This window comes from Cotesia typhae, unplaced genomic scaffold (assembly GCF_013202065.1).
Source record: "Cotesia typhae breed Kobodo isofemale line unplaced genomic scaffold, CoteBio_Ctyphae contig_20, whole genome shotgun sequence".
Classification (NCBI taxonomy): Eukaryota; Metazoa; Arthropoda; class Insecta; order Hymenoptera; family Braconidae; genus Cotesia; species Cotesia typhae.
Genome location: NW_027423725.1, coordinates 5,462,164 through 5,474,563, shown reverse-complemented (window position 1 = coordinate 5,474,563; position 12,400 = coordinate 5,462,164). Strand labels below are relative to the sequence as shown.

General features: G+C 31.2%; 3 protein-coding genes and 1 long non-coding RNA gene across 4 annotated transcripts in view; 3 read left to right on the top strand and 1 right to left on the bottom strand.

Annotated features, from left to right (window-relative positions):
• The window catches only part of Pli (E3 ubiquitin-protein ligase pellino), a 33,290-nt gene that overhangs the window by 5,337 nt on the left and 15,553 nt on the right, over positions 1-12,400 (bottom strand). Inside the window, exons 3-5 of the mRNA XM_074259071.1 lie at positions 5,561-5,792; positions 2,244-2,447; positions 1,519-1,806 (exon numbers count right to left, since the gene is read on the bottom strand). Of these exons, the coding sequence (XP_074115172.1) occupies positions 1,519-1,806; positions 2,244-2,447; positions 5,561-5,792 (724 nt within the window). The remainder of the gene's footprint in view (positions 1-1,518; positions 1,807-2,243; positions 2,448-5,560; positions 5,793-12,400) is intronic.
• On the top strand, positions 2,455-5,251 carry LOC141537878 (uncharacterized). Its single transcript, XR_012480980.1, has 2 exons — positions 2,455-3,458; positions 3,547-5,251. It is a non-coding gene; the product is annotated as an uncharacterized LOC141537878 (long non-coding RNA).
• LOC141538238 (uncharacterized) lies at positions 7,223-8,168 on the top strand (the record flags this gene model as incomplete). The annotated part of the gene is made up of 2 exons (XM_074259617.1): positions 7,223-7,799; positions 7,876-8,168. Coding segments are annotated over 2 exons (840 nt in total), but the record flags the coding sequence as incomplete, so codon positions are not given.
• Positions 8,787-11,672, top strand: LOC141537876 (uncharacterized). The gene is made up of 3 exons (XM_074259072.1): positions 8,787-8,929; positions 9,189-9,385; positions 9,533-11,672. The coding sequence occupies exons 1-3, from the start codon at positions 8,787-8,789 to the stop codon at positions 10,408-10,410; spliced, it is 1,218 nt and encodes a 405-aa protein (XP_074115173.1). The 3' UTR covers positions 10,411-11,672.

The following is a 12,400-nucleotide window of genomic DNA, read 5'->3' as shown; positions in this document are numbered from 1 at the left end:
GACAGTCGTTAAGGGAATTCATTCAAGTTCTTGAAACCCACCTTTAACTTTCTGTGCGATCATTGGTTGCTGAGATATCGATAATCAAAGACAAAAAGATCCTTTTCCATTTGAAGACCGATATCTCAGCGAGGAGTGGACGTATCAGGGTGTTTAAAAAAGAAATTAAAGCTAAATGAACAAAGTATCCGATCCTTATGGTGGTTAAGCTAAAAAATTTTTTCCACGCCCGTAGACCAAAAAAAAACTAAAAAAATTTTGAGAATTTTTTTTGCTGGTTTTTCTACGATTACTCAGAAACCACGGAGGCTACAAAATTTTGAAGTTTTAATCCAAAAACTAGACACTTGGAGCTACAATTTCCTTTTTTTTTATTTCTTGTACGACCATTTCTCTCAAAGTTACGGCCTGTTGAAAACTACCGAAAAATTTGGAATTTTTTTTTGATCCCTTAATTTTTTCCAGTAGTGTAGTAAAATTTGAAATCAATTAATACATCAACACAAAAAATTTAATTACTGATTTTTCTGAAAAAACAAAACAATACTGTCAATTATTTTTTTTCAGACATTGTAATTATAATTCCGAATAAATGTATGTAAATGAATAAATAAACGCGTGTATCAAAACAGAGATTAGTCTACAGTTGGTCCAAAATACTACTGTGTAACCACTATATAATATCTTAACGCTTATGCAGTGTTGCCAGACTTTTCAAACGATCAGTTTCTCGTTGATGATTGGCTAGAATAAGTACATAAACAGCAAAAAGTTTTAGGCTTGTCAATAATGACTCTCAAGGGTATGTACTGTACACTCTAACATAAACTTTTGACTACGGAAGTCGCGAGGGTTCTACCTTAAAAACTTTGAATTTGATAGGAATATTACTTTTGCCGTTTAGAGGTCAGTTAAGAACGGATTTCACGAAATTCCTTCCCCAAAAGGGATTGTGGGGACGTTAACAATAAAAATTCCTGTTTTTAAACTTTATCTCTTATAGGCTTTAAAATTGGTAGGAATCTTTTATATATGATGCAGAAATGAATCAAGAGCGGATTTTACAACAACCTGACCTCAATAAGGATTACGGGAATGGGTATTAAAATGTTAAATTTCAATTTTCAAACAGTAACTTCTACTGGCTTCAAATTTGATAAAAATGTTCGAGTATAATTGTCAAGTTGGGAATGTTATAATGATCGCACATTGAAAGTTACAATAAATATTAGCTAGAATATTCACATCGATAACAGGTACGTACAAATTCGTTGGAATTTGGAATCTATGCAAGTCAAAACAATACTCTAATTAAATTTAAAGTTTAGATCTAAAAATACAATTCTATCAAGCGCCCAGCGGATCGGGTGAATAAATAACTGAATAACAGCTAGTCATAAATATAACCAAAAAGTTGGGTGATGACTGAAGTTCTTTCGATTGAAATTATAAGCTTGATTTATTGTAAATGTAAGCTTACCAAGTATAAATACTAAAACATAAAATTAAATGACTGACCGGTGACTTGGCAAGGCCTTCTGCTGATCTCCAAAGCAAAGTAGCGCCACAAAGATCAATAAGAGTACCATCTTTTAAGATATTGTCTTCATCATCAACAACGTTTCCCTTTTGTTGAGCACTTCTACTTTCTCGTAGTGAAAATACTCCGCCACCAACGCTTATTTCTCTCCATGAACCACACTGAGCTTCACCTCCACAAAATGGACCTCGTGGATGCATGATCAATATCCCGTTGGTGGTGAGTCCATCTATTTCTCGATTTTCTTGCCATTTTGTTGCTTTTTCCTAAGTTTCATATATTTTAAAGCATTAATTATTTAACAAGTTGATTTATTGTCAACTTTAAGATTTTAGTTTATTTACAAAAAAACAAAAAAAATATCAACCCAAGAAGAATTCTTGATTCTCACAATAATTCCTCTCAAAATGGACATCCATTTGTATACTCGTTACGAATCAGTTTTTATTTCTAATTAAGTGAATTTACAAAAACAAAAAAAAATTTGGATAATTTGAAAGTGCATTTCCTAGTACTTATAAAATTTGTGATAAAATAATGGATCAAATAAAAAAAAATTTTTTAGCTTTGTAACCTACTTGACATTAAAATTTAATAAATAAAATTAATTTTTTTAAATTGTTAAAAGTTTTTGATCAAAGATTTTGGTTTTGTAATATTTTTGTAAATTTTTTTTTTTTGTTTTTTTATAATAAATACATACCCCAAGAAAAATATTCCTAGAACTATCAAAACCAGCCGCATAAATTCTTGTGATTGCTGGATTTCCCCGATCAGTTAGTATACGACAAGCAAATCTACTTATTGTACTTTGAGCTATCCGACTTTCAATACTCGAACCAGTTTCAGTAGCTGGGTAAGTATCCATGACAACAAAATCTATTGGTGGCTCCGATGATCGACCAATCTAGAAAAGAAGTATTTCTAACATTGACGAATAAAGTTACTAATATTGTCAACCTGGAATGCATAGAATTTTTTAAATCTTGTTTTAAAATTTATAAATTAAATAAAAATTGCTATCTAACAGTATGAAAGGTTCATTTATCACTTTTACGAGCTCGAGTATAATTCCGGAGTTGTCCCATCATCAACAATATCATTTTTAGCGATTTTATAAGTTTACAAATATAATTTGACAATAAGTATATTAACTTTGCAAAATAAATTATTCGTTTATTTCATAAAAATTTTTGTAACGTATAAACGTGTAAATTTATCAATAAACTGTTTTTCATTTATGTATTTAATTGAGTTACAATTTCTAAGAATCAAATCGATTCTAATACATTCAATTTTTTTTTTTTAATTTATTATATTATTTATTGCATCCGTAAGCTGAAAAAACTTTCATTGACAACACTCACTATCCATTATGACAACCTTTTCCGTATAACACCCTTATTATGAAACTTTTATTTAAATCTTCATCTGTCCTGCTTGTAAAAAGTTTCATTTTCCTTCATTTTTCTCATTTAAAAAAATTAAATGGGTCCCTATTTCCTATGTATAGTATCGCTGCTTGGCCTTATTATTAAAAGTAAGTAGAATTACAATAATTGAGCTTAGTTTAACGCCACAGAAAAATTGAACTTTTACAATTTGCAATTTTGAAGCTTAGAATTTAAAACAATTTTTTGAAAGTGTATTTTGAAATTTTTTTTTCAATCTTCTCATGTTTGAATAGTGTCCATTGTAACAGGGTAAATTACCCTAAATCGATAAGTCGCCAGAGGTCGATAATTAGTCGACTCAGCACTGGCGCGCCCCGATCTTCGGGGTCTTCCGTGTAGTAATTAAGAGGGGGGTAAAATGGGTAAGTCTCGGGAGCCGGTGTGTGACAAAATCAGAAGAGGTTTAATAGTCAACCGCACCGGTCACTACTCAGCAGAAAAACAGATAATTAATATATTCGCACGTAAATTTTGGAACGCTGCGATAAAAATTTATCAAGATTGTCTTTTCAATCTTGGAGACAACTTTTACTAACATTTTTACTGTTACAGGAAAACTAAAGTTGAAGTGAGGACGGATCCCCGGAGTGAAAGGAAAACTAAGCAACAAATACCTAGAGGTTTCACCACGTCAGAGAGACATCGTGAACAGGAGTTGAGTCAAATACTCAGGTATTTTATTTCATTCCGTGGGTGGAAGATAGACCGCGGTTTGTACTCAGTCTATCATTCCTCTACTCCTCGTATATAAAATTTTTATTAATAGATTAATTGTGGAACATTTGCTAGTTTTGGATTTAGTGATTTTCATGGGGGCTTATACCCGAAAATCTCTCAATCGACCTTGCGGGAAAATTTAATAACTAAAAATTATCAATCAATTAATTAACATCTGAAAATTCGTTAAATTTATTTTTATAATAATTAACTTAGTAAAATTGATTGATTTTTGTCATTGAAAAAAATCGACAAATTTTTATTCGTGGAATTTGGTCAAGCGTCAGTTTTTGTGTCGCAGTAAATTCCAATACCCAAGGTCAAGCAAAACTTAGCTAGCGAATGTTCTAGCACATAAAAATTGAATATTTCGAATTGGGTCGAATTTTTTATAAGTCATAAAACGAGTAGAAAATTATTGATAATATTTTATATTAAGAATTAATTATTAAGAATTCTATATTGAGAATTAATTATCGAGGATAATATAGATTGGAAAATTATTGAATATTTTATATTAGGAAAATTATTAATTGAGAATATTATAGAGTGGAAAATTATTAAGAATATTGTATTAGGAATTATTTATTGAGAATATTATATTATAAAATTATTCCGTCAAGTGTGAATTTAATAATTTTGGGATTAAGTCCATGAATTAATTAAATTAATTTTACTCTAATTTGATAATTATCGGCGTGGACATTAAGTCCTAGAAATTAGTTAATTGAGTCAAAAATTGTCACAGCAAAAATTTAGTGAGAATTACTTAATTAAACTTGTGTTAATAATTTTGAACGTGATTGAGAATTTTATATTGTGATTTATTTAATTATCAAAAGTTAATTCAAGGTATTAAGACCTTTTGTTTTAAATAGTTATTGTATATTGTTAATACCATGATTATAAGTTACTGAGGAATTTTAATCCATCTAATATTTTAACGGAATTAAAATTAACAATTGGAATTTGAGAATTGGTTGTAAATTGAATATTGTTTGTCGTTTTATTAATTTACTAATGATTGAATAATTGATTTAGAATATTTAATTAGAATTAGTTACAGTCAATTTTATTAAAGTAAAATTTATAAAGTAAAGTCAAGTTAGTAGTGTGAGACAAGTGTGGGTTATGTGTGAGTTGCAGAGTGATTAGGTCTATGTTTCGTCGCTGGGCCGTTACTGCTGTAGCTGGTGTGGGTTATGAGAGTGTGCTGCAGAACATCTAGGTCTATGTTTCGTCGCTGGGCTGTTATTCCTGTGAGCCGAGTCAACAACCCCGGTATATGATTCGTCTCTGTGCGGGTGATTGTAGGTTTAGAAATCGGGTAGACGCCGGGAGGGGCCCGTCACGTGTAGACGCCGGGAGGGGCACGTATTAGAAATCGACGGGTAGACGCCGGGAGGGGCTCGTCGAGATTAAGATATTGTTAAGTGTGGTTAGTGTGTACGTGAGTGAATTTTGTTAACTAGTTTTAAGTCAAACCTTGTTAAGTTTGTTAATTTTTTTATTGTTAATAAATATCGATCGATCTTGTTAATTAATTATTTATTATTCAACAGCACCTTCCTCCACTCTCTCTACCCTAAGATTAAGTTTTCTCAGCTCTGGGCCGGTTCCAGGAACCAAGATTAAAAATCCTGGTGGTGCCCTGATAATTGTATTGTTGTTAGTTTTGTTTATTTATTTATAAAATTGATTAGGGGCCAACCTGAGCAGGTATAACTGTTACACCATAAAAAAAATACAAGAGTCGAATGTGTCGACCAGTGTTATAGAGCTTAATAATAAATTTAGAAAAGGCCACCAATATATATGAGTTATATTGAAAAATTATATTATAACAAACCTGGAACATGTCTGTAGTATCATCTTCGGTATATTCAACAATAACAGCCTGCGTTCGAGAAAGAGTGTACGAAATCGAATGCTGCTTAACATTTAGTACGGCTTGAGAATTGTGAGGAGTTTTCACTACATAATGTTTACTACGTTTTACTCCATTTGCAACTGGTCGTTTGCATAATACAAATTTACTCCTACGTCTTCCACGATCCCCAGGAGGTAAAAATCCATTATATCTGAAACAAAATTTATTTTTTATTATAAATTGTGAGTCGGTGTAATTCAATCGTCCGTATCATTAATTGATTTATCATCTTAATAGCTTACAAACTTTTTTAGTTTTCAAAAAAATCAATAATTCTTACAGATTTTTATTTTGTTACTACTAAGAATTCCAAAGAAAAATAAGAATATGACCGCACTTTTGGTTGGAAACAGCAGGCATCTAACTCGTCAAGATCTAAATCACTACCAAAGAATAAGGCAGAGCATATTAAGAAACTCTCATTAATAACATCAATGGAGGTGGATTCAACGGAGAAGATGTAGCGAAAAAAATACTGTTGAACCAGCTGAAAATCGCAACAGGCTCCTGTGAAATACCTCTAATGGAAGTAAACTTGATAAATATTCCAAGGAGCACGTCTAAAACAGAGTGTATCACCTAGTTAGGAAGCTTTCAATCATCGGAAACAGAAGAAAACTCTAGTTTAAAGACCTGATTAAACACATAATGAACTAGGAAGAGAAGGATTGCTTAAGAATGCCCAAAATTGACAATGTGGAACCATCACTAATACTTAAAGCATCCCAACCAGTACGAGTAACAAAAAAACGAATACGCTAATCAGATGATGCAAGAAAGTAAACTCGAGCAGAAAAAGGAAACAAAAATTTGAAAAACGCATTATACATTAGTAAGAAAAATTAAGGGATATAAAAAAAATTCTAAATTTTTGGGTGACTTCAACGAGCTGTAACTCCAAGGAAAATGATCGTAGAAACTTTACGTTATTTTCAAACTCACAGTAATCGAACAGTCAATCCCTTATTACTATTTGTGTTTTAAAATTTTCAGATTTCATGCAGTTCACTAATTTATAATTTTCTACTTATTTTCAATTCTAGAAATTGTGTCATAATTACCAGGAGTAGTATCTTTTAGATATTTATTATGTTTTTTTTTTTTTTTTTTTTTTTCAATTTTTTTAGCAAGGCACTAATTGATGGATAGCACCAAATGGAAATTAAGTATTCAATTCCCCAATGTTACATTACTAATAGTACTAAGATTTTATTTCAGCATTTTTTTCTGATAAAAAAAATATTAATCGACCTCGTACTAAAAACAATTTGTTACTTTTTTTTAGTTTAAAAAATAATTCAATTATGATTAATTACTCTTGATGAGAGAAAGACTTCGGAAAATGTCTTGCAGTAGTTTAGTCTCATTCATTAAAAACTTTTAGCGGTCAGTTATCTACAAGCATTTATTATTTTAGGTATTATTGACTAATTACGACTAATTAGATTAGATTCTGCTTCAAATAAAATTGTTGAAAACGATGAAGTGGGATTAATTTTAGGACTCGACGGCGGTTGGCAAGAAAAAAGCAGCGGTCGAACGTACAACAGTAAAACAGGTATGATTAAATAATAACATATTTTTTCACAAAACAGAAACAGAAATTTCAAAATTTTTTTGGGGCACGTCACAGTAATTGGCCATTACTCAGGTTTGCTAGTAACTTTTAACACCCGTGATAAGCCTAGCATAAAATGTTATAAAGGTCACAGTAAAGACGACCATGATTTTCAAGATAACTATGATGGTAGTTCGAAGTCTATGAAAACTGTTATGGCTGTTGAGACGCTAATGAATAATCCTGCTTTTGCTGCTGAAAAAGTTAGGTTAGATACATTGATTGCTGATAATGATTCCAGTACAATAGCTCGCTTGAGAAGAGAATTTAATCACTTTATTAATAAATGGATTAATAAAAATTATGCTGCTACTACATTGACTAAGAAATTATATGAATTGAAGTTATCTAAGTCTTACGTTGATTATTTTAAATATTGCTTTGGATGTGTGTTGGAGAAACATCGAAATGATGAAATATCAACAAAGGAAGCCCTTCTAAATATTGTTCCTTATGCTTTTGATGAACATGCAAAGTACGGAGAATGGTGTGGTTATCACATAAACCCTGTAAATTATAAGCATAAGATTCTGCCAAACGGTGAGGGATTAAAAGATTATGATTAAAAAAAAAACTTGACCGGATTTTTTGCAACTTTGCAGATAATGCTGCTAAGTTAACTCCATGTGCGTCAACTCAAAAGAACGAATCTTTAAACATGATGATAGCAAACAAAGCACCAAAAAAATACATTACGGTGGCTCGGAGTCGAATGATTTCAGAGCTGCGACAGCAATATGTGAGCAGAATGTGGGCTTTACATTTATTGAGGCAATAAATGATAAATTGAAGTATTCTTCACTCTCAAAGCATTTTATTAAGTTTCTGGTAAACAACAAATTCCATAAAAAAAAAAAAAAATCAAGCAGATCTCATTAAAGCTCAAAAATTTTTAAAAAGACGAGGTAAACCATTCAAAAACAATAAAAATGGCAGTGTAAATACAGAACGAAAAGAAGGAATTATTTATCACGCGCCTATTTATGTGCAACCTATATTTACTGACTCAACAGAAATTGAATTTTTTGATTTAAAGACTACTGGCTTGGGAAATAATTGGGTATTTGCATGAAAATGATTTTGCAAATAAAGTTCAGTTAATAAATTCTTTGATACACATAAAATACCTATGTAAGAAAAAAATTTAATTTTTACGAATAATTTTTAAATAAATAAATAAATAAAAGTGGTCAAATATTATGTAAAAATCACGTGATGTGAAACGTGATGTGATTGGTCTGACGTCATTGTGCATGTTATTGGCGCGTTATTTGAATGCATGATAAACGACGAATGATAAATTATTGAAAAAAATTTCAAGTTGGTTTTTATTTATAGTGAGTTTAGTTATATTTTATCATTAAGACTGAAATTTACTGAAAGTAGCATAAATATTTTTCTTTGAAAAGAATAATTAGCATAGATATTATGATCATACTCTATATTATCATAAATGCTGAGAGGTACTAGTGGTACATGTGAACGGGGTGATAGTAACTGACAATAAATAATTAAAAAGAAATAAAAATGCCTCGAAGAAAAGTCGATCCTGGTTTCAGTGAAGCTCGATCCGATAATCTACCTCGCGTTGATGCTTTTATGGTCGCATCTTACTTAGCTACTAATTCCAATTTTGTATCTGCAGAAATGCAAGGCGCAAAAGCTAACCTGTGAGTATAAATTTTCATGATACGTAATTTCATTATTGTTTAATAATTTTTGGATTTTTTGATAAATCGAAATTTTCAAAATAAATAATATATAGAAAAAAATCAATCAGTCATTTCTTTGTTTTTTTAAAGTGAAATTCTCATATTAAAAAAATTAAAAAAAAATTTTAATATAGGTTAGTTTTTAATCTACAACAAGTGTTTAAATATTATAGTTGAAATATTAGACTAATAATAAAATAAATATATTCAAATATAGATCCGGAAGACAGTCGTATGGAGATGCTGCTATTGAATTTGTTCAACTAAAACTTCATGGACCAGAATGTACTCTAAAATGTCTTATTTGTCCTGAGCACAGAGTACACAATAAATCATATCGAGTGACTCTTGTTTTAAATATTGTTGAAGAAGAGATTTTATCGATTCAATGTCATGATTGTGCCGCATCGTCAGGTAAGTGCAATAGTGTAAAAATATTTTACCTATAACTATTACTGTTATTCTTAACTCTATTATTTATAGTTACTGTTTGATACGAGAAACAAAAAAAATTGATTAAAAATGAAATACCTACCAATACATTCCCTTTGTCTTTTTTAGGTGGATGCAAGCATGCGATTGCTTTTATAATGTGGCTACACAGAAGATCTGAAGAACCATCACCGACGGATATTGAATGTTATTGGCGAAAATCAGTTCTATCTCAAGTTGGATCATCAATAAAATTCATTATGGTAAAAGATTTTGCCAGTACTGAAGAATCGATTGCTTTGAATAAACCTTTTAATACATTAGAAGAATTTGTAAAAAGAACAAATCAAAAAACTGTACAGAGTCAAATTTTAAAATACTTCAATGATGTAAATAACGAGCAAAGTCTTTCGATTCATAATTTATTAGTAAATTTTATTAATGAAGGAGGAACATCTTATGATGAATTTTTAACATTCAGCAAAAGTCGAATGTCAAAAGATTTGTGTGAGCGAATTGAAAAAATGACTCAAGATCAAGCAAACTGTGAGCTCTGGTTTACATTGCGCTACGGACGAGTTACTGCATCAAAGGCATATGAAGCATCACGTTGTAATACACCGAATGGAATTTTAGTGGAGTTGTTGGTCGGTGGTAAAAAATTGCGGGATAGAAAAGCTATGGAACGAGGCAAAAAATTAGAAGCAATGGTTTTACAACAAGTTGAACAGAAGATGAAAAAAAAGTTAAATAAATGTGGTTTATTTTTATCTGAAAAATATCCTTATCTAGGAGCTTCACCTGATGCTATTGACGACGAATTTGTTATTGAAATTAAATGCCCAACGTCAGACAAAAGTGCTCGTACATATATTGATACTAATAATTACGATAAAGTAGCAATAAAGTACATAACGCAAATGCAAATGCAAATGCTTTTTGCCGGAGGAAAAAAAAGAGATGTTTGTTGTTGCAGACCCGAACTTCGAAGATACAAAAGCATTTAAATCTATTATTATTAATTACGACTCACAATTAATTAATAAATTATTGGAAGATTTGAGTAAATTTTGGAAGAAACGTATTTTTAAACGATTATTTAATTCTTTATACAAAACAGAGCAATAAAATAATTAAGATCAAAAACGTATTATTTTAAGACACTTGCATGTTTTGAATGTTTATAGATATATACATAAGCTTATTTACTGTGAATAACAAAATTTTGTAAAATAATTAATATTATATTTTTAATTAATCTCTAATGTTACTTATGTTTTTTATCAGTGGTCCTTGTAAATTTGTTAAAGCAGCGACGATCGTGATAATATTATCCATTTGCGGAATCAATTTAATATTAACAGATGAATGAGGTTCTCAAATATGAAATTCTCTGATTCTTCTTATTAACCTTTCAATGTGAATTCGAAGGCTAGCGATTCGTTTCGTCGCAATGACTTCATCATGAGTTGGTTGCTTATTAGAGCTTACTGTAGGAGGTCTAATCAATGTACATTTTTTCGCAACTACTAAATTTTCAATATATTTGAAACCTCTATTTGCTAATACAGCTGCACCTGGCTTTAAATAATCCAAGTATCCAGAGATTGAAACTATTTCTGCATCAGATGCTCTACCACCATAACCTGGTGATATGAAATTAACTATACCATCTGGAGTACAAGATACTAAATATTTCACAGTATTACATTTTTTGTATTCTGACCATGTTAATGATTGTTTAACTGGGTCTGTTGGCTTTTCAATTTCAATTTCCAAACAATCAGTGATTGATTCAACTGCGGCATAACGACTCCTGAAACTCATTGGCAATTGTTGTTTAATTTTTGCAGATGAAAACCAAATAATGAAGTCTTTTAAATACTTAGTTATGATTGGCAAGGTCTTAGTAAATGTACGACTTACATTAGAAGTAGACATCCCAAAATCATCTGCTAAAATAGCAAAACTTTCATTTAGTCTTATTTTTTTTAATGTGAGAAAGATTTCAACATCACTTAATTTAGCAGTCCGTAAAATATCGATAATATCCATACAGTCGTTTGGAATACCGATATATTTACGAGGTGATTGTTGAAATTTTTGGAAAGTTTGTTTTAAATTTAATTTTTGGAATTCTTCTTGTTGATATTGGCTTTTCCACTCATTTTCAGTACTTGGATTTGTCAACAAAAGGTTATCTGAAGAAGTTGGGAATGAACTTACTGTTGTATTTGATGTGTTCATTACTTGATTATTACTAATTGATGAAGAACATGAGTCATCCAAATTTTTTACTCCAGAGAATATTTTAATGGGAGAAGTTGCACGGTCTTTTGTTTGAGGTTTACACTGAATTTGTGTACTCCTATACAAACTTCTTATCTTGACTTGAACTGCAGCATTAACTTTTATAGCTTCCCTCGCAGTCTAGGAACCACAGTGGATCCACGGTGGATCCATGGTGATAGTGGAATCATTGTGGAGCCACAATGGAACCATGGTGGATCCATTGTGGTTTTGTGCCGTTTTGCCACCGTGTTTCCATTGTGATTCCATTGTGGTTCATCAGCGGTTTCATAGTGGATCAATTGCGTATCTATCGTGGTTCTACAGTGGTTCCACAGCGGTTTTTTTGTGGTTCCATAGTGGATGTATGGTGGTTCCACCGTGGTTCAACAGTGGTCTTATAGTGGATTGATTGCGTATCTGTTGTGGTTCTATAGTGGTTCCACAGCGATTTTACAATGGATCAACTGTGGTTGCACTGTGATTCCACCGTGGTTCAATAGTGGTCTTATAGCGGATTAACTGTGTATCTATTGTGGTTTCACAGTGGTTCTACCGTGGATGTATGGTGGTTCGTCAGCGGTTTCATGATGGATCAACTGTGTATCTTTTGTGGTTCTACAGTGGTATTACAGTAGATCAACTGTGGATATATTGTGGTTCCATCGTGGTTCAGCAGCGGTCTTATAGTGGGTTAGCCAAGCATCT

Coding starts and splice junctions, on each gene's coding strand:
- LOC141537876 (XM_074259072.1), top strand. CDS start 8,787: ATGCCTCGAAGAAAAGTCGATCCTGGTTTCAGTGAAGCTCGATCCGAT. Junction 8,930..9,188: donor CAAGGCGCAAAAGCTAACCT/GTGAGTATAAAT, acceptor ATTCAAATATAG/ATCCGGAAGACAGTCGTATG. Junction 9,386..9,532: donor TGATTGTGCCGCATCGTCAG/GTAAGTGCAATA, acceptor TGTCTTTTTTAG/GTGGATGCAAGCATGCGATT.